Genomic DNA, 27,929 nt, shown 5'->3' on the forward strand with positions numbered 1-27,929 from the left:
TTTTTTTTATATATTTGTTTTTATGAGTACAAATTCTGGAAAATGGCTGACTTTAAAAGAAACAGATTCCAATTCTGCCAAACAAATCATGGTTTTATCAGAACTAAACATTGATATGTCTTGTGATATGTCCTGGCTTTGTGAACAGAATACTTGGCATTTGGCAACACTGTAGATCTTATTTACAAACCAGAAGCAAGCGAAGAAGCCAATTGTACCTAAAGGTGGGAGACAAGAAAAACACATCTGTTAAAAAAATAAATAAATCATCAGATTAACAAGGCAAGATCAGCATAAACTAGCAGCCCTGGCAAAAAGGGTTAAAACCTTCAATTATACTACTATTTCAGTTGTATGAGGCACACAAATGTAATTAATTAAAAATATAAACAAGAAATAATTATTTTTAACAAAATCACCAATTTCACTTACTGGTATCTAATAACTCCAATAGAGAAATGTATATTATCCTATGAACATAAAGTTTTTAGAGACTTTATAATTTATGACGTCATATGATTAACATTTTATTCAACACAAGGTAGCAAAAGGCACACAAAGTACACTAAAATAGTTTGTACTTGTTACAATATTACTTCTGAATGCTTTCACATGTAATATCACACTTTAAGCTTTTTCCATATTATCTGTAAAAGTAAATTAATTAATGTAAAACTTGAACATTGTAGCTTATTTTCTTCCTTTTTTTGTGGAGAAAGTACTCTATATAACTGGAGATAATTTGCCCCCAAATTGTAAGTTATTATCTAGACCAAAGACCTGCAATCATTACAACCGTCAGTCCAGCTAAAGAAAACTCATCTATAGCCATGAATGCCACAAGAGAATATATAGATACATAAATATTACTGACACTAGTAATATTAGTATCAGTAATATTAGATGTAAGCCATTGTCATCTGAATGAACAGAATCAAACACTTTTGAGTGTAACAACTATTGGTTTCATTTCAGCAACTTAAATACTGAAATACATTCCTTTTTCATTGTATTACTTTGTAGATACTTTTCCTTATATGTCCAAATACAAAAGGCCACTAAAATGAGAGCAAATAAATGTTGAGGAATTTCCTTATTTATATTGTTAGAACAGAATCTTGAATGCTCCTTCTACTGGTAATCTGACTATCCACTGGTATCAGATTACCTTTGAAAAGACAGCACAACCCACACTCTTTACTGATCTTAAACTTTCATTGAATTTAATGAGACACGGAACAAAGTCATGTCTGCAATACACAGAAACAAGGATAAAACAAAGCAATTATCATTAAAAAGTAAAATTCTTACCTGTAAAGAGGAAGAAGATGAGAACCATAATCATAGTGTATCCAAAGTACAGTATAGTGCTTGCCGCGCCAATTATTTGCAGCTTTGAGAAGAAGTAGTGCACAGCATAGATAAAGAGATAAACTGCCGTGAAACCGCTGGTCAGGAATGAACGCCACCACCAATGGTAGTCCTGGATGAATCAGATAAAAGATGGTGAGTTAGGGTCCGCTAAAACAATAAAAAAAATGAAAGAAATCTAGCCTAAACATTCAGGTACCTCAGCACACAGGTGGAAGTAGCACAGCAGAATTGTGGCCTCAGAGCAGGTGATCAGGAGAATAATGAAAACCAGGAACAGGAACCCAAACATGTAGTACATCTGATGAGACCTGAATCAAAAATCTTAATTCATTCACCCTGTAAACATGTTTAAGTATCTAATATTGGAGTTGCAGATTTCTCAGAAATGGAGATTATTTCACATTTGTACCAAATGCTGTTGAGGATGAAGAACAGCTGGATGAAGATGCAACCAAAAGGAAGGATGCCACCCATGACGATCCCAGGGATGGGCTTAGTGAAGAAGGACTGCTCAGGAATTTGACGGGGGATTTGATTTGTCCGCACTGGTTGCTCAATTGCCTGCGCCAAACAGAAAAACAAAAAAGCTGAAAGCTGACAAGAAGAAAAGATAAAAACGCATTTGTCTATGTTTTGTCAACGCGAAAGATCTAACTCACAGGTTTCTTGAATCCAAAGTAGGCACCAATGAAAGTGAGAGGAACAGAGATTCCAAACCACATGGCCAAAATGGCCACCAAAGTACCAAAGGGGATTGCAGCTGAGGATCCCTCCACCCAAAGGATGAGGTTCATCATGAAAAAGTCTGCAAATACAATCCTAAAGAAAAAAATAAACAACGACTCAGTACAAAGGTCAATTATACGTTGGATAACATCAGTATGCAAGCCTCCAGACCTGCTAAAACAGAAGTGCATGAAATGTGAGCATTTGCTAAGCTAAATAATGTACCCTGGGCACAGGAGAGCTGTCAGCAACACGTTGGTCTTCCACTTTTCACCTCCAAAAGCTGATACGAAGAAGAGACAAGAATTAACTATTGTGACAGGAACAATGACAATGAAGTTTGCATGAAAGGTTATGAGTGAAGTATTATCCAAATTGGTTTAGCTCTGAGATATCCTACTACATTATCTAAACTGAGGGTGACAATTACAAAACAACTTTTTATTCATTTATTTTTAAAATCTACTTTGTAAAACTGTAACTTTCATACAAAGTGGAGAATTACATTTGTAAAGACGTGCAGACACGTAGCCAGCAGGTGTTCCCAGCAGGACATAGAGAACCACAGCGCACGTCATCAGAGCCCCTCTGTTGGCAGGAGACAGGAATCCAAGACAGGCCAGGACTAAAGTGGACAGAAAGTCATGAATGCATCATTTCAAACATAATGTATGTAGAATGTGAAAGGCGAAACACTTTAATAGAATGCCTGGCTAACTTAAGAATGTAAAATGTGTATGGTATATGTTACCATATACTGTAATTTAAGTTGAAAGCTCTATGCTTAGTACAGATTTGGAATATCTGTTTCCATTTAGCTACCAAAACAATAGTTATGATAAAAGTCATGTGATCAGAATTAGGTGATAAATTAAAGAAGCTTTCTTATTTTATTTTGAACATGGGGAAAGCAGAGAATCATGCTACAATGTTACTTGAAACCTTAAACACCCTGTATGGGTTGAATTTATTCATAACCATACAAAATAATTTGTTTTTATGCTGTCAAGATAGGGTTGAACGATATGGTTGAAAAATGTATGATACAAGTTTTACATATCAGTCGATAGATTGATATTTTTCTTTGTTTTAAATATCTGAAATACTGCCAAGCTGGTTGCATGACCTTTCCTCTTTTATTCAGTTTTCACTCCACTGTTTATTTTTAAGCAGTTATGAGAGACCTGAAAAAGTGTGCAATTATTCCAACATGTTATTGCTAGGTAACCAAAGAATGAGTGAGTAGCTAGGTAACCAAAGAGTAAGTTAGTTGATGCCACACACCTTGCTCGGCTATCTTTGAGAGGTTCGGATGAGCGTTCAATGAATATTCTATGTATTGAATATTCTATCAGATGTATTATCTACTGACATTGATCACATGTCAATCATGACATTTATTATCCAGCCCTATGGTAAGCAGATGCTAAATTAGAGTTTCTTTATTTGAATGCAGTACATAACACAGATGTAAATGTAGGCGTTAAGTATTCAAATAAACTAATTAAGCATGACTGTGGACATGTCTAGCCCCAAGGCAGCAGCAAAGGGATTTTTAAACCATCCTTTACATGTGGATTGCGCCTAGACCAGGTGGAGCTGGAGGTAAGTTTGTGAAAACAACCTGTAGGACATTAACAGCAAAACATCTGGATGAAAGTGAGAAATCCTTACAGAGTGTGATGAAGGTCATGATGAAGATCTGGGTGCCCTGTCCAAGGAACACAGACAGCAGCATCCCCTTCCTGGGAGGACGGAAAACATCCCCATGCACTTGCTTCCATCCTGGCTCTTCCTGTGCGTCTTCCTGGGGGACAAATGTCAACACAACGGTCAATCGAGAGACTCAAATTTATACAAGTTTAAAGTTAAAAAGGTTGCCAACCACCAGACACTCATTCCTGCTAGACAAACACATATATGTGAAGACAGATTTTAAAAAGGTGTAAAATTTGGTGTGAACAAACTAATTTCAAGGAAAAATACATTTTTCCCTTTTTCTGACAGATTTAACTCCTACTTTAAAGATCCACACCACATTTTACATTCCATGTGTTCTCCGTTTGCCAAAATCATACACACCCAAGCACCTGATTTTGTTCAATCTTTAGAATGGATTTCATTAAGCTTACATAGGGTAGAGAAGATTTTTCCTTGGCCGGTGTAAGCTTTATCAAGTCTCCCTGTGAAATGTAACAGAGTATTTGTAATTTTGGATGCAATGTACTCGTGCTGGGTGGTATTTTACACTGCAGATTTAAAGCATAAGCCACACAAATAAGAACAAGCAGACCAATGAATGGTGTTAGTAAAAATAAACTCCAGTCTACAATGTGTTAGAATAATTTCTTCAGTTAAACCTCTAAATTCCTCATGAAAATCCTTATCTAGAGTGATATGGATCTACCCAGCTGTCCTGCCTTATTTCACACATACAAGAGTTTTCTATCTGATTAGTCTCAGCAATAAAAGCATTCAGGAATAGAAACACATTCAATAAATGAGAATACCATTGAAAACTTTATTTCATTAATTCAAAAAGTGACACTCATACCGATATTTTCTAATTGGTCCATATTGAAATGTGCACTGCAAAAATACAAAATCTTACCAGGTATTCTGGTCTACATTCTAGTTCAAGTATGTTAGTACACGTGAAACAAGAAAAACTAACTTACAAATAACTTTTAAGCAAGATTTGCTTTGTGAACTTGTTTTAAGTCACTAATACCTTGATATCAACAAAAAACTACTAGTTTCATTGGTAGATTATTTCACTTGTAACATGGGAAAATGTGTTATAAGTGAAATAATCTGCCGATGGAATTAGTACTTTTTCACCAATTTTAAGGAATTATTGACTTAAAACAAGCTCTTATATCTTGATTAAAAGTTACTTGTAAGTTAGTTTTGTCTTCTTTCAAGTGCACAAAGATATTTACACTAAAAACTAAAAAAAAATTACATGGTAAGATTTTGTATTTTTGTACTGTATATAATATCAGTTTCCTTTTCAGTTAAATTACTCAAATAAATTCACATAACTTTTGGATGCTATTCTAAATCATTTAGATACATCTAGATAGCTCAAGACGACACATGGCCCACTGTTTTAAGCATGTAAACATCAGACTACCAACTGGTTAGTAAGAAAACCATCCTTGTTGAACTAATCATTAATTCTATCAGACAGTAATAACAGTCTGTTTGTAATAATGTCCAAAAATGAAAATGCTGAAACATTTTTGGTACAAGTGGAATCTGAAAATAAATGGAGATTACTTCTAATATCCTGGTTTCATAACACCAAGAGGACGTGGAAGGGCTTGTCTTGTGTGAGTAAGTGATGGTAAAAATGATTACACAATCCTGTACTAAAGATTTCATCACCATAAGAAAGCTAGCTGGAGATCAATGACCTGAGCCGGAAACTAACACATACAGACCTGTTCTATTGAAAAAACACTTAATGATAATTACTGGGAAGATGTATAGCTTAAGCAAGTCGATCATTTACCACTCTCAGTGTGGCTCAAGATTTGCGTAAAAACAGTATGTCCTTGTTATGACGCAGCTTTTAGTGAGAGTTCCTTGTTAAAACATTCATTTCATCAACAGTCCAACAGAATTTTACACAAAAAACAGCAGCATTTACATATGATGACTGAAAAGGGATTAATGAACCACCTGATTGGTTTATTCGTATCTACACTGGTTGTGGTTATTAGGACAAAGTTCTAACGCTGCTTCGTCAGTGTAAACTCAATGTACTCCATTCTCTTGTTTCATGTGATGCTGATGGCCTGAAAGTTGTGTCTAAGGCAAATACATTGTTTGCATCTTCTGTGAATGTTTTACTCAAACTAAAATGTTTACTGTTCATGGAAGAAATAATTTGAAAAATTAGAATATCAAGATTAATTTAAGCTCTTTTAATATCGCATGCATGATTCTAAAAAAATTGAAATGTGCCTAAAAAAATATGATAAATGTAAAAGTGTGTTTCTTCATAGAAGTAACTCTAAAAGAGCTTGCTTAATAAGAGATTTTCCATCAGAAATGCAGTTGCTTTCATTCACAATGTGCAAACATGATGTCCTGCAATTTATCTGTAGCAGGAATGTTTTGTACACATCAGAACAGAAAAGTCAAACAGCGTCTTTACCTGATCCACCTGATTGTATCTGGCGATGTCCTTATGAAGGGTTCTCAGCATGATCATGGCAACCATGCCAGACAGGAAAAGCACAATGACCAAGGAATTCATGATGCTGTTGGACACACAAGACACACCTTAATGCAAATACCAAAAATAATGAGCTTGTGAATAGTAGCGGCAGTTTTTTAAAGCGAAAAAGCATTAAAAGCGTATTCGGACCTAAACCACTGGATGTTGGTATGAGACATCGAAACCAGGATGTAGTCCCACCTAGAGGCCCATTGGATGGCATTATTTTCCTGTAAAATTAATTTTAAAAAATGCAATAATCAGGTAACAGTTTTCTCCTTACAGACCATGAACAGGTAACACATTACTAAAAAGTATAGTCACACATAAAAGGCTTACCTCAAATGTTACAGAATAGGTGTAAACGATGGTTATATCCTCTTTAAACTCCCCTGGCACTTCCATTGGGTTTCCTGATTCACAGTTTGGTTTGTTTTCATCTGCTTGTTTGATGCTGTTTGCAGAAAATACAAAAAGTCAACTTATGTTCTAATGTAATTGTTAAGAACAAAAGCCAACTGTCATTAAGACCATAACCTTAACTACGTGCTGTAAGAGCATCTCAGTGCATGATAACCACTTTATGTTTGAACATGTTTTGTGTACTTTAGGACGGAAAAACAACTCATATTTCAACTGCAGCAAAAATGATAGAACATATGGACATTTACAGTTAATAATGTCAACTATTGCCATTTATTGTTAATTTCATTTTGATATACTAACAGTTTCCAAATTGTCAGTACGTCAACTGAGTTCATTATTCCTCACTACAAATACTTCCAGTCAAATATGTCTATATTGTAAGCAAAGGAAAACCATAGTAGCCTTTCAACCAGCTGACTGGCAGTGAGCAGCAACATGGAAAGATAGTGGAGCACTTTGTTACTCTTTGGTAGCTCTTTAGTCAGTGACAAGGGTATGAACAAAAACTTTTGTGGTTTTTAAATGTGAAACTATTGAAAACCTCTGTATACAGTCATGCTGAAAGGTGATGCATGACTAAATGAGTTGCATTAAAAAATTAAATAAATAAATAGTAGCTGATTGTCCATCCACGTCCACTTGACTCTCACCTCCTTGGTTCAAGAGTGGCAGCAACCAAGCGAGAGCCTCGCCAACCTTCATTTTCTCCGCTGTGGTAAGTAATCATTATGTCCACATGGTTGAAGACATAAAATGTGTTTTTCTTGTTGAACTCAGACTGAAAAAAGATACAAATGTGTCTCATTAGTCAACGTCCATTTCAGCTTTAACTTCATTTGAACATATTAAACTCATGCTATTCTGTGTGACAGGTGAAAGTCATCAGATTTATTTAGTTTTCGCATCATATTAATATCTTTCCTTGGTCCTCCAAAATAAGATAAAAAACATGAAAGCACAGGCAAAATTATAAGTTCAACCACCAAAAAAACCTAAAGTATTTTTAGGCAAATTAATCAAATCTGAAGGTTCATTCCTTTATTAAAAAAAATATTTGTATATAATAGTTACCAACAAAAACATAAAATAAATGAGAGTATATAATAGTTACCAACTAAAACATAAAATAAATGAGAGTGCATTTAAAGACGGTTAGATAAAAATGCATTATTTGCTGCTGACGTACACTGTCACACTGCTCCAACAGGTATCACTGGTTGGTAAAGCCAAACTGGTTACATTGATTGCTAGCACAGCTTAATGCAATCCGTTTTACAGTCACTAATGCTGTTCAAGCCAATTTCCTTTAAATACACAATGTCAACTTTGTTGAAATTCCTTCTTGGGTAAAAACTTACTTTAAAGAAAATACCTATTAGCTGTTGTTAGTTTATTTTAATTTCACACATTCTTATAATAAAACCACAATGTAGAAATTAAAAAAGCAAGAAACCACAACTCACATTAATTACACAGGCATCTTTTGCTTGACCATTTGATGTGACAAAGCAGCCAATAGGGAAGCCAGGGTTGCAATACTTTTGACCGTCTTCAACGTCATAGCACCATGTCACTGGCATGTTGTCGATAATCCTTAAAATACATATAAAATTATAAAGGTTTGCTTAAATACTTTCCTTTGTTCATTTATTCATTTTCTCTAAATTAGCATTAATTCTTAAGGAGAAATTGAATCAGTAAGAATCTTCTAATGACGTGTATCTGCCACTAACCAGTGATGCTGGTAATTCAGCTGCATTCCCATCTTGAGAAAATCCATTTTTGAGGTATCATCTTTGTTCCCTGTCTTGTACGTCTTGGTGCAAACTTTCTGGCATGCATTTTCTTTAAACTTGATCTGCAAAAAAAGATTGTTTTTTAGCAGCAACGTGGATAAAGATTTGGTGGAATGAATGTTGCATCTCTGCAAACATAGAATGAACGAAACAAAAACGTATTTGCCATTAATCAGGCTCTCACCTTGTAAGGGGAAGACTCAATTCGCTCACCAAATAGCACCTGTCCCAGGTTCTCCGATGGCCTCTTCTCCTGATCATCTTTGCAGAAGTCAAACCTTTAGCAAATATTTAAATGATCATCCACAGAAAAATTATGATACTGATCAAGACTTTTTTTTAATCTAAAATATCAAATGACTTACATATCATATTCGTAAGGCAGAACAGACTCCACTGAATCCAAGCGATTAACAAACACCTCAACCTGTGTCTGTAAAGAAGATACTTTGAAATGTAACTTTTATAGAACATTTTTAAAAAACATAAACTAATGAGCCTGAAATTATCGAGTCCGAAATGGAAAAATAATTATCACTCACAGAAACTTTCTTTAATGGCATTAGAGGCAAAACCACGAGATAATGGACCTTACCAATCTCCGCCCACAACCGACCCTCAAGTCTCACAAGCAAAGCCTCGCAGCACGTTGTTTCTATGTAAACATGACAGGATTAGTGCATCATTTCTACCAGGTTTTCACAATATATCAGCTACTACAATGGACAGAGGAACTAACAAGTTCATGTCATCATCTGGGAGGAGGTTACTGGTTTCTCAGTGACAAGCTGGTTGCAAACCTGAGGCCAGCAGGTGTCAGTCAGTTATGGTAGATCTGAACTTTGGTTTGATGACCTCAATATGAGAAGCTACAGACTGATAGGAGGAACCAAAGAGCTCTGTAAAGGTAAAGGCAAATCTTCTGAAGCTGGGATATAATTAATTTAATTTCACATAATTATCGCGGTAGAAGCCATTTGTCGTGTATGAAATATATTTGTTCTATTTGATGTTTGTTGTGAATGACGTAAACTCACAAACGAACGAGGTAATTAGTCCAACGTTTAGAAACTACAGCGGCTGTAATGCGCCACAGCAAAGGTAAGCAAAGGTAAAATAACCCGAACAGGTGATCAATTCAAAACCACTCGTACCTTTTTACTCTCTCACTCTCTTTGTTTTCTCTCGTTAAAAACAACATTCAGTCCATTACGATATCAAGTTTCCAGCCTTGATATTTATTTCTCGATTATTAATCAGCGCTTCCCTGAACACAGCGATGGTTGACTGACTAGCTGTACTTGGTGCTAGAGTGGCTAACACGAGTAACAGTTTAGTCCAAAGCCTTTTCTGCTAAAATAAAATCTTTAGTGTATGTCAGATACAGACACATTGCATACTGATCTGTTGAGCTACCGTAAGACTGTGTAGCAGACAGGCTTCATGGTGTAGAAGTTGTATCAGTGCTGCCATTATGCTGTACTTAGCTAACGGGAAGCTAAGTGTGTTTGTGAGACGGCCACGCACGTGACCACGTAGAATGGACATCAGCCAATGAAAAGCGGCCCCTGTGGTAAGGTCCATGGTTTTTAAGCACTCACTAGTGAGACGAAACAATACAAAGTTCCTAAACATCATCACGATATGCCAGTATCCTGTTCCAGACATTAGCGGGGCCTAGAGGACAAGCGGCTAGCTACTGCTATTTCTGCCAGTTGAAAAAAAGATGTCAAAAACACAAGGAAAAATATAGAAACTTCTACTGATGAACATGTACATAACTTATTAAGAACTGCTACTCCACTGAAAGAAGTCATACCTGGCATTCTTCTGTCTCTTTGTCACAAAAACTCACGGGAGCTAAACCCGGAAGATAAAACGCCGAACATGAACTGAAATATACGACTAGAAAATAGACCAATCCAACTGGCTGTCGCATCTTCATTTTAACGCGGGCTAAGTTCTCCAACGCTGCGATATCTTGCTGTTAAAGGCAGCGTATCCCCTAATTTATAAGGGCCTACTGTTCACCGGGTATCTACGGCTGGCTAAAAGCCGTTTCGCTAACTCGGGATACGGACACCGATCCAGACTGACAACGTCCCACCTCTGTCAAGCTACGCGGATGTCACGGGGTTTCCCCTTCAAAGTAAAGGTACGAAGGATTCGGTCTGCTCCAAACGTTGGATTTCTGTGTTTTAAGCTGTGTTGTATAGTAACGAAGTAAAAACACTTCACTACTTTACTTAAGTATATTTTGGAGTACTTCATACTTTCCTCGAGTATGAAAATTTTTGATAACTTTTACTTCACTATATTTCCGAACTTAATTGCATACTTTTACTCCGATACATTTTCAATGTGTGGTTAGTTACTCGTTACAAGAAAGCGAGCGAGAGAAACGCAAGTGTTTTGACCCCACCTACTGATTGACTGCAACAAAGTCCGTAACCTGCTTGCCTGGGCTTGTTCATCACCACCAATAGGATACACCTGTTTCGCTTCTCCAATTAAACACAAAGCAAGTCTCGCAATCAGCAGCAGCCACATGGAGGAGGAGACGGAGACCACAACGACTGCAACTACGTCGGACACGGCTCCAGGGGAACCACCAGCTGGTGATGAGAGCCCATGGCCTTATTTAAACACAATACACTCTTTTGTGGGTGTTAAAGATTCGTTGTACCGCATGCAGTGTATGTTATTCCTGCCCGAATTTGTGGAAATTCTATCTTACAAAAACTCCCCGTCCAACTTGAAGAAACACATCGAGGTAACGTCTTATGAAATGGTTATAATCCTCCTGTTTCAGTAACTATAGCTTGGTCACTAGGCACTATTGTGAAATCTTGAGCATAACGGTACCTGTACTTGTAACGGTACCAAATGAACTTTGTTTGGCATTGTTTCAGTTCCACACGTGGTGTATTTAGCTTAGGCCTAATGTTGACTGTAGCAGGCTACCTAGACTCCTCTGTTCAAGGGGGGGCAGAAGCCATAGCGATAGCAATTTAGACTAAATTTAACGAATATATTAAAGGCATGCAAGTTCAAAACCAGGTTTACAAAAAAGGTCTCCCACTTCAGATGCCAATAAGCTGCATTTCCCTCCCAATTCTTTTTTTCTTTTGCATAATGACCAGTTGTGTGCACCACCTACTGACTGTAGGATTGACTGATTCACTGATTTGTGAAGTAGAGTAATTGTAACAGCTTTTTTTTCTTCATGTTGGCCGCATTTTCTGTACTATTTATTTTTCTCATTTTCAGCACTGACCTTACTTGAAGGGAAAACTTAAGGCTTACAAAAACTTTGTATTTTCTGTCCTGGAGGGTATACTAAGAAGCTGGTTCAGTTGTAAAGCAGGTTAAGTTAACCTTGTGCCAGGGGCGCAACTACATATTTTTGAGGTGGATGCGAACATCATCATTGTAGGCTAGCTTAAGCTAACCTGAATATTTACAACTCTCTTGTTGATACACTGACATTTCTTACCTGCTGTCTTTCAACCACTTTGAAAAGCTTTTCTTCGTCTCTCCAACATCTTTATCCTTCCCCCTCTTCCGTTTTCTGTTTTGGGCCCCGGAGTTTTTTCTGCGCCCCATCTTTAGCTCCCTGTTGTTGAGGCATTACTACAAATTTAAAAGAAAGAAAACGCGCCTCAGCCGCTGCCCAAGCTGCCTGTATGGGACAGGAGAGCGGCTGGCAGGGAGGGGGGCGCCTAATCAGTGCTGTTCCTCTGTTATTGATCATTTCATACACAAGCAGCTGTTAAGTACATAAAATGCTGACTATATAAAAAAAAAAAATTCCCCACATCATTTTTGCGCCCCTATGCGCCACCTTTTGCGCCACTGGCTACAACACCTGCAAGTTGTCGGGAGGTTCGGCGTGCAAGCCAGCATGTGGAGGGGTTTAAATAAATTAGAAGATTGTCTAAAAGTTTTATTTGAATACTTGAGTTAGAAAAAGTAAACTCATTTATATATTTGATTTATGTAATACGTTATTTTTATTATCTTGACAAAATGTTGAAGGGTACGCCACAAAGCTCTATATGCAAGCGTGTTAATGGAAAGTTGAGTGGAAGAAAGAAAGTGTGGTAGGACAATGTGCACATCTGTCTAGGACAATCACAGTTTTGTCAGGATTGTGAAACGAAGCCCAGTAAAGAATTTGGGAGAGATTCAGAAGGTGTAGACAACCACTGGAGTCTCAAGAGACATACAAAGTTAAATTCAATTTGAATTCAAGAATACATTATTGATCCTAAAATTAAGTAAGATATGGTTAAATATCATGTTATTCAAGGTTCTTCAAGTGGTTGTTAGGAAGGATATCTTGTAGCAGTCTGCATTACAGCAAACTTGATGAAGCCTCTGACTGAAGACTTTTAGTCGTAAAGTAATCTGACAACATCATGAGCGTCATACTTGGGATATAAAGTTGCCCAGTTGCCTTTATAGATGAAAATACATTTTGACTTTAATTTGGGAATTAAGGTCCCAGAACCTAAAGGAAAAGTGTAGAGGCACAGAATCGACCGTGCTTGAAGTCCAGTGTGAAGTTTATTCCACAGTCAGAGAGGATTTGGACAGCAACGCCATCTGCTGTTCATGTCCACTTTGTTTTTATCAAATATAAAGTCAGCAAAGCCATCTACCAGGGAATTTACTGCACTGCTGTCAGCTTAGTCCACTTTATAATTCAACCAGGTCAAATTCATCCAAACCAGTTTTTGTCTGGTTTGGTCTAAATTCAGTTTAAATCAATTCAATTCATTTGAACAAAAAATACTTAGATTCAGATCCAGTCACAATTTTAGTTCATCACTGTTACAAACTGATTAGTGGATATAAATTAAGCCCATCTGATTATTGATTAACCAACAATTTCTACATCTAAAGCACGGGGCGACTGTGGTGGAGAACAACTCCCTTTCAACAGGAAGGAACAGCAGTATGAGCGTTGTGACTGTACTGTGATCGGCTGAGGGTTGAGAGGACAGAGCAGACAGAAGCACAGGTCCAGGATTACAGTCAGAGCCGTAGGCGTAGGAACCGGGGAGAACTGGAGGGGACATTATAGTACCCTGGACCGTTACTTGGTCTCTGACACTAACGACAATAAACGCAGGTAATATACTTGAAAACAAGGTAAAAACATTGTTCGTTAGAATGGATGAAAAATGTTTAGATACTTAAATAGCACATTTTTACAAGAAAAATGTCTAGCATAAGCTAAAACTAATGTTAGCCACAAAGTTTAAAGGAAGTAAAACTCACCTTCGTATCTGTGTATAACGAGGCGAACATGTTGAAACCTTTCTCCAGCTTATTGTCGGGGCTTCGGATCGATGTTCATCATTAATTGTTACCTTGGACAAGCCCTGCAGACGCCCAGTGTAAAGAGCCTTTTTCAATAGATCGGAAAAGATTGAGCCGCTTTGCCCCGAACGCGGAAGCTGAGGTGCAAAGAGCCCAACAGTTCAGAGTTTCTCATAAATCCTTTATTGTCACTATTTAAATATCATATTCATTGTTCCAGGTAGGGGAAGCCATGCTTTGCTGCATTTTACAATGAACTTAAGTTTTATATCCAGACTATCAAAGACAGAAAATAGCTATTAAAACAATTGAACTCTGTACTGCTTTGAATGAACAGTTGGGAACCGAAGCCCCGTAGCTTTTTCTTCATCTTGAATATATTTATCTGTATTTGTTTTTTTTTCTGGAGGCAGAACAAATGTTTCACTCTGTCGTTGTACAGTGTGTCTGTGAATAAAGTTTTAAAAAAAAACATCCTCCCCTCCCCCACACCCAACAGACTTCTTGTGGCTTTGATGTCATAGTGATGTCACTCATCCTGTCTATGACATCACTGGCGGCTGCCTTTGTATTGCCAGATTCCACAGAGAAATTCATTTGCAGTTTGAACCAGAGAGCAAAGATGGAAGAGGATAATTTTTTGTTGACAAAAATAAACAATTTACAGAAGAACCGCAGCAAGCTGCAGGAGGAGAACAAAGAGCTTCAGAAAACCATAGAAAGTCTGAAGACTAAACTAGAGAGACTAAACAGAACGGACAAGACACACGACTGGCATGAGGAAAATTGCTTACTTCTAAAATCAAATGCATTTTACAAAAAACAAATCAGAAAAATTAATCTGGACCTGGAGGAAGAAAATGCAACTATATGCCAACTAAGATGTGATAATGAAGCCAAATTAAGAATTAAACATAAACTGGAAGAGGAACGGATAAAACAGAGAAACACTGCAGCGGACAAATTAAGAGCAAACACAGAAAAACTCGAGTGGCTAGAGAGAGAAAATGAGGAGTTAAATAAAGAGATTGTATCTCTGAAAATTAAAAATGACAGGATCGAATCCAGGCTGGCGGAAAAAAGCAAAGACGTCCAGCAAAGGGAAGAAACAGTCAGGGTAAATATCCAGGAAGAGGAACTTTCAGTATGTCAGAAAGTAGGGAGAATTTTTATGCATGTGTACGATTCAACGTTGGCGTATTGGGTGCCACCCTCGGTTTTTTTTTAACAGTAAAGGATATTTTGGGTTGCTGGAAACAGGATGTTTGTGGGATAGTGATGCGTTTAAATTAATTACAAATATAAATACTCTTGTTTGCTTTTGGAATTTGTGCCTAGTGAGAGATGCTTGCAGGAAGACATCTAAACGGGTCAAACTGGAAGCTGACACCAGATGGTCTGCAGCAAGAGTGATGACTGACGGATGATTAAGGGTCGAAGTTTATGAACCAGAAACAGAGGAACTGTACATGAGACAGGGATGCACAAGACACCTCCTTGTTCTGTGGGTTCATCAGTTCCTGCACCGTTTCTACAGAAGGAAATAAACAAGAACTCTGAATTTTGCATTCTACATTACGGCAGCTTGCAGGTGCAACACACCTGTGACTCAAGAGAACAGAAGAAGCAGCTGCTATGTGATTAACTCAAGATAACCAAATCCAGGTGTCTCAAACTCCAGGCCTCGAGGGCCGCAGTCCTGCAGTTTTTAGATGTGCCACAGGTACAAAACACTGGATTGAAATGACTTAATGACCTCCTCCTTGTGTAGATCAGTTTTCCAGAGCCTTAATGACCTAATTATTCTGTTCAGGTGTGAAGCAGCAGAGGCACATCTAAAAGTTGCAGGACTGCGGCCCTCGAGGACTGGAGTTTGAGACCCCTGAATAGGCTCTGTAACTAGGACCGCCCTAAGGAAATAAAAAGAAATTCTCTGGGAGGAGCTGTTTTAGAGCGGGTAGATTGTAACTAAAGCACGCTGCTGTCCGTTCTCCTTGCAAGTAAATCTAAAACTCACTTGTCTCTCTTCTTTTTCAGTTTGAGAATGCTTAGGTAGATGAACCTGACATTAATTTGGTCCTTCGAAGCCGGATCCCAAGATCCTGAAGGAATCCAGCGGGTGAGACCGAATCCAGAAGGACCGTGTGCATTGCTAAACTCTTCAGAATGAGTTTAGATCCTTTTCCGGGACTGGTATTTGGTTTACCAGCTGGAATCTGACGCTTGACGGGACTCCGTTTACTGAGAGTAAATTCTCTTTTAAAAGAAAAGCGTGAATGAGTTGATGGCGTTCGCGTTAAAAGAAATCCTGTGTAAGAAACGCTGTGAATCCTGGGCTCTAACAGCTGAAACTAAACGGCTTTAACTTTATGCTGTTGTGGTGATAATTGGATGGCGGAGTCCAGCGAGCAGCCGCTTAAATCCGTCTTAAAAGTTTCATTCCGTAAAAAAACAGGGCGGCGGAGTCCTGCGTGAAGACGCTTCAGCTCCGGAACTGAAGTGTGATTGGAGGTATAAACACCTTTAGGTATTTTATCTCATTTAAAGTAGCGGGTTTGGAAGGAGCAAACCAATTGTGGATGCAGAGGCAAGAATCCTCCACTCGTAAGAGTCCAAGAAAGGATTACCACAATTGGTATTTTTAATTGTTACCCACTATAAAAAAGAAACCAGTTTTTAGAACAGCCTAGGTGTTGACAAACTGGTCTAAATTGTTTAAAATGGGTAAAAATAGCAGGAAGTGGATAGAAGTGTTTCAATATGTGTTCGTTTAATTTCTTTTATAAATGAATTCATTTAAATTGTCCGGAATGGTAGAAAAATAACTGCAGTACTGGAGAATACACAGCAGATAGCGGCATAGCAAACTCGCCATTAACAACCATTGAACGAATTACTGCTTTATATTTCAACAGTAAATGTAAATCAAAAGATTAACAGCAGTGAAAATATTGGGAGTGTGTTGAAGGGCAGGACCCTGATAAAATACAAAATATCTGAATAAATGGATAGTAAAGTACAGGTTAAAAGGTTAATTAAATACTAAAATAGAACTAGAACTATAGGATAAAATAAAAAACTAAAGAAAGAGCCAAGAAATTAAGGAAACAGAAGATTGTGATAACAGTGTGTTGGCAAATAAATAGATGACTAAATGAAACACTAACTAAATAAATACAGGAATAAGTAGATGAATATAATAAATAAAAAAATATCTAAAAACTGGAACAAAAGTCATAAAGGAAAACAAGTAACAGACAGGAATGTGAAACACAAGAAAGGGGAATATGAAAGTGTTTTTAAGAAGGAAAAGGATGAGGAAACTTTAAACAGTTAAAGTTTCATAGAAAGAAAAATAATGATGAAAACTACTAGCTCATGGTTTGCAGGAATTAATACACTCAGTAGTAGGTTTGGTAAGTAGGCACATGTGGTGATTTAGAAATAAGGAGAAAGGCAAGGAGCAAGTGAGTTAAAGTAAGAGAATGGAAAGATGATTTGAAAAAATATCAAATTAAAATGATCGTTGTGTTCAAAGTTGCTCTCATAGCAGTTTGGAAGAACTTAATAACTGGAAATAGAAAATAGATCTTACAGAGAAACAGCTAAAATGCTTTGCATGGTCCAAAGGATGTTTATAAAAATCTGAGTAATAATTATGTAGAATTATAAGAATTTAAATATTAGATAAGAATGTTAATTTTTCTTTGCGCAGATTAAAAAAAACAACAAGCTGCAGCTGATTCTGGACATCTTAACATTCTTTTAATAATGAACAAAACTTTATTAAGATAGAGACATATTAAATCTACAGGACTTACTTTTAATTGATTCAGTGAAACTAAAACTAACTCTCTTATTAAATAGTAATTGATCAAACATAGGAACATATAGCCTTCATGGATTTCAAATGCACCATTAGCTCTGCTCCTAAAACCTTTATTTTTATTGCCAATATAAAACAAAAACAAATGTTTGCAGTCCACTTTAAAGAATCCAAAACAGATTACAGTTTCTCTGGCTACAAGATCAATATACCAATGGGCTCTTTGCACCTGCTGCGCTGACGTCACGTGCTCATTCATCCGACACATTATCAGAGTCAAACTGTGTTTGCTGCAGCCAGGGCCGCAACTACATATTTTTGAGGTGGATGCGAACATCATCATTGTAGGCTAGCTTAAGCTAACCTGAATATTTACAACTCTCTTGTTGATACACGGACATTTCTTACCTTCTGTCTTTCAACCACTTTGAAAAGCTTTTCTTCGTCTCTCCAACATCTTTATCCTTCCCCCTCTTCCGTTTTCTGTTTTGGGCCCCGGAGTTTTTTCTGCGCCCCATCTTTAGCTCCCTGTTGTTGAGGCATTACTACAAATTTAAAAGAAAACAAAACGCGCCTCAGCCGCTGCCCAAGCTGCCTGTATGGGAGGGGGGCGCCTAATCAGTGCTGTTCCTCTGTTATTGATCATTTCATACACAAATAGCTGTTAAGTACATAAAATGCTGACTATATAAAAAAAATTCCCCACATCGTTTTTGCGCCCCCTCTAGTGCAGCGCCCCTATGCATTGCATACACTGCATAGCCACCTTTTGCGCCACTGCCTTGTGCCATAGGTAAAGCACCTAATTTTCTTAACTAAATGATGCCTGCAGGTATATCTATTAGCAGGTTTAATTTTGCCTGCACTTTGTTGTGTACATTATTTTAAGTGTATTTGACAAGTTTACCAAAATATAAAAAATGTCATTCAAACTGCATTTGCTTTGTTTTACTTTTTACTTGTACTTTTCATTACATTACTTGAGTACATCCATTTTTACAGTAATTTCCATACTTAAGTACAAGAAGTTTCAGATACTTTAAGACTTTAACTCAAGTAACATTTCAGTCAGTGACTTGGACGTTTACCAAAGTCGTATTTTGGAGAGGTACTTATACTTTTACTTGACTCTGAGATTTCAGTACTTTATACAACACTGGTTTTAAGATTATGCAAAACTGCGTATAATACAATTTGTATTAAAATATTTTTAATATGTTTTACTTATATTATAATGGAATTATATGGACGCTTAAAATGAACAGGTATATTTACTATTTGAATTATTTTGACAGGCATCATATTTTGACACAGTGGAACTTTACGTTGCTTGTCAGCCACCATCACCACCCTTGTTTTCCTCGTTTTTATAGCTGAACTAAGTTAGAGAAGGAAACGATGAAGTACAATTGTGAAAATGTGTGAGAGAAATCTGAATTTTTGTATAAGAGAACAGACGGCATTTAAAATAAATGAAGAGGAAAAATCACTCGTAAATTTGGGAAATAATGTACATAAAAGATGCCTAGAAAACCGGAATGATACGTAGCGCCTGTAGAAGGAAACGGAAGTTCACAACTTTGCATAGACTGTGGTGATGGTTTTTTTCTAAAATAACTCTAATTTATTTGCTTAAATAATCAGCCTATAACTTCAAATGATATACATTTTTTCACATTATTTAGTTGAGCTTTAGTTCTGTACCATCAACTGTAACTCAGAATTTATGTAAACAAAATGTACTCACAATCTGATCCTGGGATATTGCAAATATTAATCTTGAGAACTTTGTCATTTAGCCTAATTTCTAAGGAGTCATTCATAACACAGACCGACAGACAGATCGATGCTTTTGTAGGTGTTCAGCAGGAGGCAGTTTTCCATCCTCCAGTTACTGAAGGCCCTTGATCGCCAAGTCCTTGTACTCCATTACATTTCATTCCTGATATATGCTGCAATATAAGCATTAGCAGAGTACTTCTGAATGTGGCAGAACTCAGACCTGTCTTTGGTGTCCAGCATAAACAGGAACGAAACCAGAACTGTTCTGTGAAACTCCAATGTTGCTCTCCACCTTCACGGAAACACAGTTCCAACTATGACATAACAGCAACATTTCAAAAACTGGACATATAATTCAGTCTTTCTTATTTATTGAAAACTAATAATGAAAGTGGGTAAATGTAGAAAGTTCCTAATTTAGAAATACTTGTTTTTATCCCCGAACCTTCAGATTTTTGCTCAAAAAGCAGATTATGAAGACACATCCCAACTATAGAAACAATTTCAATGTAATAGTACATTTAAATCAACAAAAGAAAGGCTTTACCTGAAATTAAATTAAGTTTTGAGCTTCCCAGCCAGAGTCCAACTAAATTTACCCATCACCTATTTTCAATGCAATGTTCAGTCCCTTTCAGGGGAAAGTTTTATTTATAACTTTTAACACTGATTCATGAGTCCTCGAGGTTCATAAATTGTACCGATGTCACAAAGTGCTTCACAAAAAAGTAACCCACAAAATGCACAGAAAGCTACAGTGGAGAATACAGAACACAATGCAATCATAAAGGCCTAAATCTAATTAACAGCTTCCTTGAATTAAAGTGTATTTATTTATCTGTAGTAGTGCAGAATGACCCAGTCAAAGTCCAGATTCAAATCCAGGAAGTTGATGTCCACAATCGTTCTCCATTCAGTTTGACAGCTTGAGCTACTTAGCAAAGATGTACAATTTTTGTAACCTCACAAGTTGTGAAGTAATGGTCATTCAGTCACTTAAGAGAGTGAAAAAAATGGTATGAGTGGTTGCATGACTAAAATTTCAAGGGATTTTAAAACAAGCATTTCATAAGAACAAATAATGAAAACGATGTTGAAACATTAAACCTAAATAGAAAACGACTGGGATACGGTTGTAGTTGTGCAGCGCCTTGGAGTGCCACTAGGGGGCAGGAGTATGTATTTCAGCCGGAAGAAGAGCAACCGTTGTTCACCATCATTGTATCCTCCTAAAGCCTGATAAATTTCGTAGTTCCTCGTCATAGCACGTTGGTAGCCTGCATGCTTTGAGCAGACTTAGTCCGTGTTGTTTTAAATATTACACACGTGGCGCCTTTGTGCTCTTAAACCGCAATATTGAAGTGTTTTTTTTGTAGCTCGTGGGGAAAGTCGTCTAACGTGAATAACTGTTTCGCTGATATTGGTGGCGCGTTTATCGCCATTTTGCGCGTTGAGCGACTCAAAACCAGCAAAAAGGTATTTATCTAGCAAATGATCCGTTTTTAAGAGCAGTTTTATTGTTCCTGTGCAATATTTTCCGTGTGATAGTTGACCCGAACGGCATTTTCTTTGCTTTTCAGAATGGCCGAAGCAGACCGACCGGGGAAGCTCTTCATCGGTGGACTCAACACGGAGACCACCGACAAGGCCTTGGAGCAGTACTTCAGCAAATATGGCAGGATCGTCGAAGGTGGGAATGGCCCCTCCACAAGTAGAACTCGATTTTAATTTTCTACCGATTTAACACCGCGTACAAAGCTTATGTGTTGCTGTATTTAATACACACTTAAAGTTTTATATTTTTAGTTGTAATATTACAGTTTAATTTGCATCTTTTCCCTTTGTTTAGCAGTTTTACCTTTATTTAAAATAAATACTGAAGACTTTGTATGAACTCGGAATGTTTCATTTTCACTTTCGATAGATATAATGAGTGTGTTTTTTTTTGTTTATTTTTAAAATACTTTGAGGGGCCTTTTGAAAAGCTAAATAGTTTATGGATGTATAATTAAATGCTGAAATATTAAGCTATTTTATTTCCTTTGCCCAATTACATTAAGGATGTAGTGTTGAATGCCCGCTTATCCCCAAAAGTTGCTTAAAATAGGAATACTGCATCTAGTTTTCTCAGTGAATTGTTCAAATAAATGACTAATGATAAACGACTTGCACCTTTATCCAGTCAAATGGTCACATTTGTTACTACATAATCTTTTCAGAAGTGGCCATGGGTTAAATATTCTGTCTTGGTATAATAGACATAGGATGTTTTTATTTTAATTTTTTCAATAAAAAAAAGAAAAAGATCCCAATTCAGCCAAAGAAATCAAGGTTTTATCAGACCTAAACATTGATATGCCCTGGCTATGTGGACAGAATACTTGGCATTTGGCAACATAAAGATTTTGAATGTTATGTTATGTTACCAATTGGAATCAAAACGGTTTTAGTAAGTCATTTCAGCACAAACTACATCTGCAGACTTTCAGATGGTGACACATCAACTTTCAAATCAGTAGGTTATACTAAACTTTCAATCAGTGTTTTATTGTTTTTTAGTTATTATTGCAGTTCAGAGGATGTAATAAGATATAAAGTAAAAACAAACTGTTATGTCTTAAATCTGAAAATGTATTGAAATTTTTGTTTTAAAAAAAAAATTCTGGTCTCACCTTTTTGTTTTTATGTTTCAGTACTTCTAATGAAGGACCGTGAAACAAACAAATCGAGGGGCTTTGCTTTTGTAACCTTTGAAAGTCCGGCTGATGCAAAAGATGCCGCCCGGGAAATGAATGGAAAGGTGGTTCTTTGTATTTCTTTAAGATATTATTTTTTTAATAAAAATTTTAAGTTCTGATTATAATTGTAACTTTTTTTGTAACCAGTCTTTGGATGGGAAGCCTATTAAAGTGGAGCAAGCTACAAAGCCTCAGTTTGAGAGTTCTGGCAGACGTGGGCCGCCTATGCATTCTCGAAGCCGGGGTCCTCCCAGAGGGCCCCGCGGGTCAAGGGGAGGTATTAGGGGCCCGCCATCCAGAGGTAAGATTTTCATCAGAATCAAGTTTTTTGGCAGAGTTTGCATATGAACTAGGAATTGGACTTTGGTTTCCTCTCGATAACACAGGCATTTTTAAATATAGACACCTATTGGGGAATTTAAAAAGGTGGGTGTTTAATGAACTTGGATGAAAGCTGAAAATATGTCCTTCTTTTAAGACTACTATGATTCAGAAGATGGAGATGGCTACTATAGTCGGATGTCATCCAGAGGTCCCCCAATGAAACGAGGTCCACCAGTTCGCAATGGGGGTCCTCCACCCAAGAGGTCGGCCCTATCTGGTCCCATGAGCAGGCGTGAGTATTTAAAACGGTCTCAGAATATTCTTTTCTTTTTTTTTTAAATTGTTTCTCAACGGTTTGGGGATGCAACTGTTAACTTGTTGTCATTTCAGCTCCCATGTCCAGAGACAGGGATCCCTATGGTCCTCCACCCCGCAGAGACTCCATGTCCAGGAGAGATGATTATCCATCCCCAAGAGATGACCATTACAACCCTAAAGACGGGTAGGAAATATCAGAACAAGGGTCTATTGTGAATTATTTCTGAGCATAAACAGGAAAATTTACACAAGATAAAAAAAAAGATTTACTAAAAGATAATATGGGAAAGTTGTAGAATAAATACTCCATAAACACTTTTATTGTACCTTGTTGTTGTGATGAACCTAAATAGATCGGTCCTGTTTAATGATTTTTAGATACTCCAGCCGGGATTACAGCTCAAGAGACCGGGACTATGGACCCCCTCCCAGAGATTACTCCTACAGAGAATATTCTAGTTCTGGCTCCAGAGATGACTATGGCTCAATGTCAAGAGGATACAGGTATGCCTGTCCCTGTAGCATATTTTGCTTGATGATAAATTACCCAGAAATGATTGTGATGAATAATATTGATACAATTTTAAAGTAATGTAATGATAAAGAAGTACATCAAAGCTCACAACTGTAATTTCTAAGCAACGGTTAACACTGGAACTGAAAAAGATTTTAAACATCCAAAAGAACATAAACAAAACAACCAAAAACACTAAATGAAATTAAAATAAATACCTACACACATCCAAAACCATAAATAAAATAGATTATGAAGTTTTTGTATGTAAAATTGCCATTCAAAAATAATAATCTTTGGTTTCATACCAGGAAAACTGTCAGGTGTGACTTTTATAAGCAAAAATGCAAACTAACAACAAAAACACTCCATTTGAATAACTTTACTTGCGTTTTCTGGCTTGTGTCTACAATACTGTGCGCCTGGTAAGTAACTGACACCAGAGTTCACTCCTCCTTCAGCTAAGGCAACAAGAAGGGAGGGGTCAGTCGGGTCAATGCACTGGAGTGAAGCCTTTTGTTATCCAGTTTGGTTAGAAAGAGAAATGGGAAGAAAGCAAACAACCAAATGCAAATTATTGAGTTTATTTTAATAATTGTTGTGCTTACTATGACAGGCTTAGATACAGGTTTGCTTTAGTTCTTAAGGTTTTAAGACATTCTTAAAATCACACCTGCTCGTCTGATTATAACGGGGTTGTTATGTTTTTTACTAAGCGACCGTGATGGTTATGGAGGTGGCAGAGAGCCGAGAGGCTACATGGATCGTCCCAGTGGTGGCTCCTACCGAGATTCCTATGATGGTTACGGTAAGATGCAGCTCCATGAGCTCAACAAATTATTACTGTCACACAGGGAAAAGCTGCAAAAATAAGTCATGGCACAGGCTGCAACAGAAAGCTCAAGTTCACTACCTCCCAAGAGAAGAACTTTCACCTTGAACAAACCTCCAGCTTGCACATTTATATTTAATTCAAATATTGGCTTCTAGGCTAAAAGCAGAAATTTGACTAAAAGTTCAGTCCATTCAGTGCAATTCCTATATTTATCAAAAGTGTGACAATTTCAGGCAAAGACACGATTTGATTTGACTTGACACAGAGTATGCAACTGTAAGGAACCGTCAAAAACCTTGGAAATGTCCATTAAGTGTTGCCTAGCAAAGCACTCCCTCAAGGAGTAAACTTCACAAACCTTCAAGACAAGTCAGAAAACCTCGTCTCTTTTCTTCACCTGGACCTCTTAAAGGAAAAATGGCTTCCTGAGTAAATGGCATGCAGAAATGGAGTAACACTACCCACTTATTCAATGTAGAAGATATAAATTTTATATCAACTGCAACTGCTCATCAACTAAAACATCCACATTAAATGTAGAACTCAAACAAATGGAAGATGAAAAAAAAAAAGAAACACACAACCCATGAAATTTGTCACAGGATGAATTCTATTGGCAGAAAGTGCGCACTTAACGGTGCAAGTAATTTATTGAAGTTGAACCTTACCTGAACCATTACCTGAACCATTGACCCTGCAGGTAACTCTCGCAGCGCCCCACCCTCACGGGGCCCCCCACCATCCTATGGTGGAAGCGGTGGAAGCAGTCGTTACGATGACTATGGCAGCAGCTCCAGGGACGGCTATGGCAGTCGTGACAGTTACCCCAGCAGCCGGAGTGACCCGTACCCTCCGAGCCGTGGAGAGAGAATGGGTAGGCAGGAAAGGGGCCCGGCCCCCCCTGGCGAGAGAGGCTACCCTCCTCGTGACTCGTATGGCTCAAGTCGTGGAGGGCCTCGCGGTGGCCGTGGTGGCGGTCGGCCTGATAGAGGGATGGCTCGCAGCAGATACTAAAATGGACTTGGAAGTCTCATTAATGCAAACTTTGATCTTCGTACATACTTGACACATGTTTTGGAAGAAATCTGATGAATACAAACAGACAAAATGTGTCTTAACTCTGTGACTTAGGAAGCTTAGCTTTGTATCTTTTACTTTCCCCGTTTTATGTGTATTTTTTTTTTTCCCATTTTTTATATATAGTATTTCTTTACCTATGTCACAGTGTAGTTACTAAGTGTTTTTGTCAGTTCAGTGTGAATTGAATCTGCAATGCCCTAAATATGGCTTTCATACGCTAATAAAGCTTTTAGTTGAAACTCTACATCTCCTCATCGATTTCTCACCTCGAGATTTCTGACAAAAAAAGTGACGGGGAAAAAGTGATGACACGTCTCCTTTGCAAAGTTCTGTAATCATAGGTGAGTCTGTTCGCACATATGATGGAGTGGAATGAAATATTAAACAAATGTGCTTCCAACTGGACACTACTGTTTGCCAGATGGGGAAATGTTACTGTCAAAATGTTCCAATGTAGTTCCCCTTGGAAATGGATCCATCACCCTAGAGCAATTTGATGACATGCAACAAGCAAACACAACTCGACTGATAGTCATCAGCTGGTAAGCAAAGCAAACCTTTGTTTCTCACCTGTAAATGAGTTTCTCATTGTCCTGTATTACAATCTTCACTCCAGACAACTTTTGCCTCAGGAGACACTGCAATAAGGAAGTCAACTGAAATAAGCGCTTTTAATTGTTTTATATGGTAATTTTTATAAGAGCAACAAACCATGAGGATTCCTTCCTTTTGATCAAGATTGACAATCTGAGCCCTCGAAACAACTTTTTGCTCAACGAGTTGTGCAGTTTCAAAGAATTGGCATCAGTATTTTTTTTGACATTAAGTGACATCTAGTAAAAAACGTTTTGTCTTGGTAAAAGCCAAGCAGGCATAAATTATGTTCAGTAACCAAACCTCTTCTACAAGCATGCTCAAAAAAACTGGAGAACTGTGGAGAAACGCCATCAACCCAGCAGCCAAACTGGAGGAAAAAAAAAAAAATCATACGGAGAAACTTGAAGTTGGATTGAGAACTACAATATCTTTATATTTTATTTTTCAATACACGCTTAAGACAAGGACAATGTTAATTTTTTTTCTGTGTTGCAGGATGAACATCAAAGCAATGGCTGCTGAAATATACCAGAGTTCTATCCTCCAGTTGTTGGACCTGATTTAACCAGATCGTCTTTAACCAACCTAGGTATGTCCAGCACATGACAACAGCTTCTTGATCAAATATTACATTAGCATGTAAAATTGAAGCATGTAACATGTGGAATATGTTGGCCAACATTTTTTTTGCATCCCCAGTCATATGCAATATCAATGTTGCACACTAATATTATAACAATATGTTGTGCTGCCTTACTCCCTCTGGTTTATACTCAATTAAAGGTTCTCCTTTAACTGAGTACCTGTTAACTCCTTTACCCTAAACTCATTTATACATTTTAAATTGTTGCTGATTTGTAAGATTAGCTGAAACTTGCTATCATTCTATAGATCTAACTTTCAGCTTGATTTAATCTTTTGTTGATAGATTTACAGGTGCTGTTGCAGGGGTTGGCTGAAACTGTTCGACTGGAAAAACCTGTTGGAAGTGGGAAGAGTCCAGACTGAGGAATTGGTTAAATTTGATATTTGTTGTGTTTTAAATAAAGTCTTTAAAATCAGTTTTTTCTTTTTGTCTCAATAAAACAGTGAAACTGGGAAAGATAGTCAGTAAAGCAGTTGATGTGTAATATTTCTGAACGTAGCAAATCAGAATTTTGTTTCCAGACCTTTTGAAGTGATGACCTTTGATATAGAAATACTTGATAAGATGGATTTAAAAATTAGGGTGTACTCTAAAAGTTTAACCCGGTTACACCAGTGATACCTTGAAAATGTATTAATACTCAAACTTTTCCTTTTTCTTTTCTGTCACAAATGTTAAAGTACTTTGAGGCTTTGTGCGTTAGACCAGTGTTTCCCAACCCTGGTCCTCAAGGCACACTGCCCTGCATGTTTTAGGTATTTCCTTGCTTCAGTCCAGCTGATTTCAATTGATGACTGATTAACAGGAGTTTGTTGAACTGCAATCAGTTGAATCAAGCACATTAAATCAGGGAAACCTCTAAAACATGTAGGACTCTGTGCCTTGAGGACCAGGGTTGGGAAACACTGCGTTAGACCAACACAAAGCAACATAATTGTGAAGTTGAAGGAAACGTAATCACAACCATGGCCTGCATTTATGTTTGACCTCAACAGTCATTTGGAGAGTTATCTTTCTTTTGCACTTACTGCTGCAGGTTTTTGGGCCTAGTCTGTACCAGATTGGCATGACTAGACTGAATTTTCTGCCCATCCCTGAATTCCAAATTCTTAGCACAAATTCCAAATAAATTTAGGTCTGGACTTTGACTGGACCATTTTATTTTTGCTAAATTACTTTCTCAGTCTGCAGGAGGCTGCTAATATAAAGTTTATTAGGTGAAGCTGTGAAAAACTTAATGTGGTTTAATGTTTTCAAGCAATGTTTTTTTTTTTCTTCCACTCTATGTTTTGTTTTGCTCTGTTCTAGTACTGTACAGCACTTTGGTTAAGCAGAGTTTTAAATGCGTTTTTCAGATAAATTGGATTTGGGAGCAAACATCGAAAACATAA

At 37.3% G+C, this 27,929-nt stretch overlaps 2 protein-coding genes across 4 annotated transcripts; one reads left to right on the forward strand and one right to left on the reverse strand.

Moving 5' to 3' along the window:
- LOC116714089 (transmembrane 9 superfamily member 2-like) lies at window positions 1-10,679 on the reverse strand. Of its 2 annotated transcripts, XM_032554398.1 has the most exons (18): window positions 10,370-10,679; window positions 8,916-8,983; window positions 8,735-8,828; window positions 8,488-8,612; window positions 8,218-8,347; window positions 7,405-7,532; window positions 6,668-6,782; window positions 6,479-6,558; window positions 6,266-6,371; window positions 4,233-4,283; window positions 3,775-3,907; window positions 2,606-2,725; window positions 2,326-2,383; window positions 2,034-2,193; window positions 1,784-1,935; window positions 1,571-1,682; window positions 1,312-1,483; window positions 1-218 (listed from the first exon to the last, which is right to left on the reverse strand). In XM_032554398.1, the coding sequence occupies exons 1-18, from the start codon at window positions 10,493-10,495 to the stop codon at window positions 7-9; spliced, it is 2,142 nt and encodes a 713-aa protein (XP_032410289.1). In that variant the 5' UTR covers window positions 10,496-10,679; the 3' UTR covers window positions 1-6. The 2 variants fall into 2 exon arrangements, with proteins under 2 accessions (XP_032410289.1, XP_032410290.1); XM_032554399.1 differs by lacking the exon at window positions 4,233-4,283.
- A 10,010-nt stretch (window positions 10,680-20,689) lies between these two features.
- On the forward strand, window positions 20,690-26,953 carry rbmx (RNA binding motif protein X-linked). Of its 2 annotated transcripts, none has more exons than XM_032554990.1 (10): window positions 20,690-20,962; window positions 21,067-21,176; window positions 22,180-22,286; window positions 22,372-22,525; window positions 22,703-22,840; window positions 22,939-23,050; window positions 23,245-23,370; window positions 24,097-24,188; window positions 24,916-26,481; window positions 26,821-26,953. In XM_032554990.1, the coding sequence occupies exons 2-9, from the start codon at window positions 21,068-21,070 to the stop codon at window positions 25,227-25,229; spliced, it is 1,152 nt and encodes a 383-aa protein (XP_032410881.1). In that variant the 5' UTR covers window positions 20,690-20,962; window position 21,067; the 3' UTR covers window positions 25,230-26,481; window positions 26,821-26,953. The 2 variants fall into 2 exon arrangements, with proteins under 2 accessions (XP_032410881.1, XP_032410882.1); XM_032554991.1 differs by having other exon boundaries at window positions 26,388-26,481.
- The last annotated feature ends 976 nt before the right edge of the window (window positions 26,954-27,929 follow it).

The sequence above is a fragment of the Xiphophorus hellerii genome, chromosome 23 (assembly GCF_003331165.1).
Source record: "Xiphophorus hellerii strain 12219 chromosome 23, Xiphophorus_hellerii-4.1, whole genome shotgun sequence".
Taxonomy (NCBI): Eukaryota; Metazoa; Chordata; class Actinopteri; order Cyprinodontiformes; family Poeciliidae; genus Xiphophorus; species Xiphophorus hellerii.

Coding starts and splice junctions, on each gene's coding strand:
- LOC116714089 (XM_032554398.1), bottom strand. CDS start 10,495: ATGAAGATGCGACAGCCAGTTGGATTGGTCTATTTTCTAGTCGTATAT. Junction 8,984..10,369: donor AAGAGACAGAAGAATGCCAG/GTATGACTTCTT, acceptor TCTTCTTTACAG/ACACAGGTTGAGGTGTTTGT. Junction 1,484..1,570: donor ACTTCCACCTGTGTGCTGAG/GTACCTGAATGT, acceptor TGATTCATCCAG/GACTACCATTGGTGGTGGCG.
- rbmx (XM_032554990.1), top strand. CDS start 21,068: ATGGCCGAAGCAGACCGACCGGGGAAGCTCTTCATCGGTGGACTCAAC. Junction 22,287..22,371: donor CCCGGGAAATGAATGGAAAG/GTGGTTCTTTGT, acceptor TTTTGTAACCAG/TCTTTGGATGGGAAGCCTAT. Junction 24,189..24,915: donor AGATTCCTATGATGGTTACG/GTAAGATGCAGC, acceptor TTGACCCTGCAG/GTAACTCTCGCAGCGCCCCA.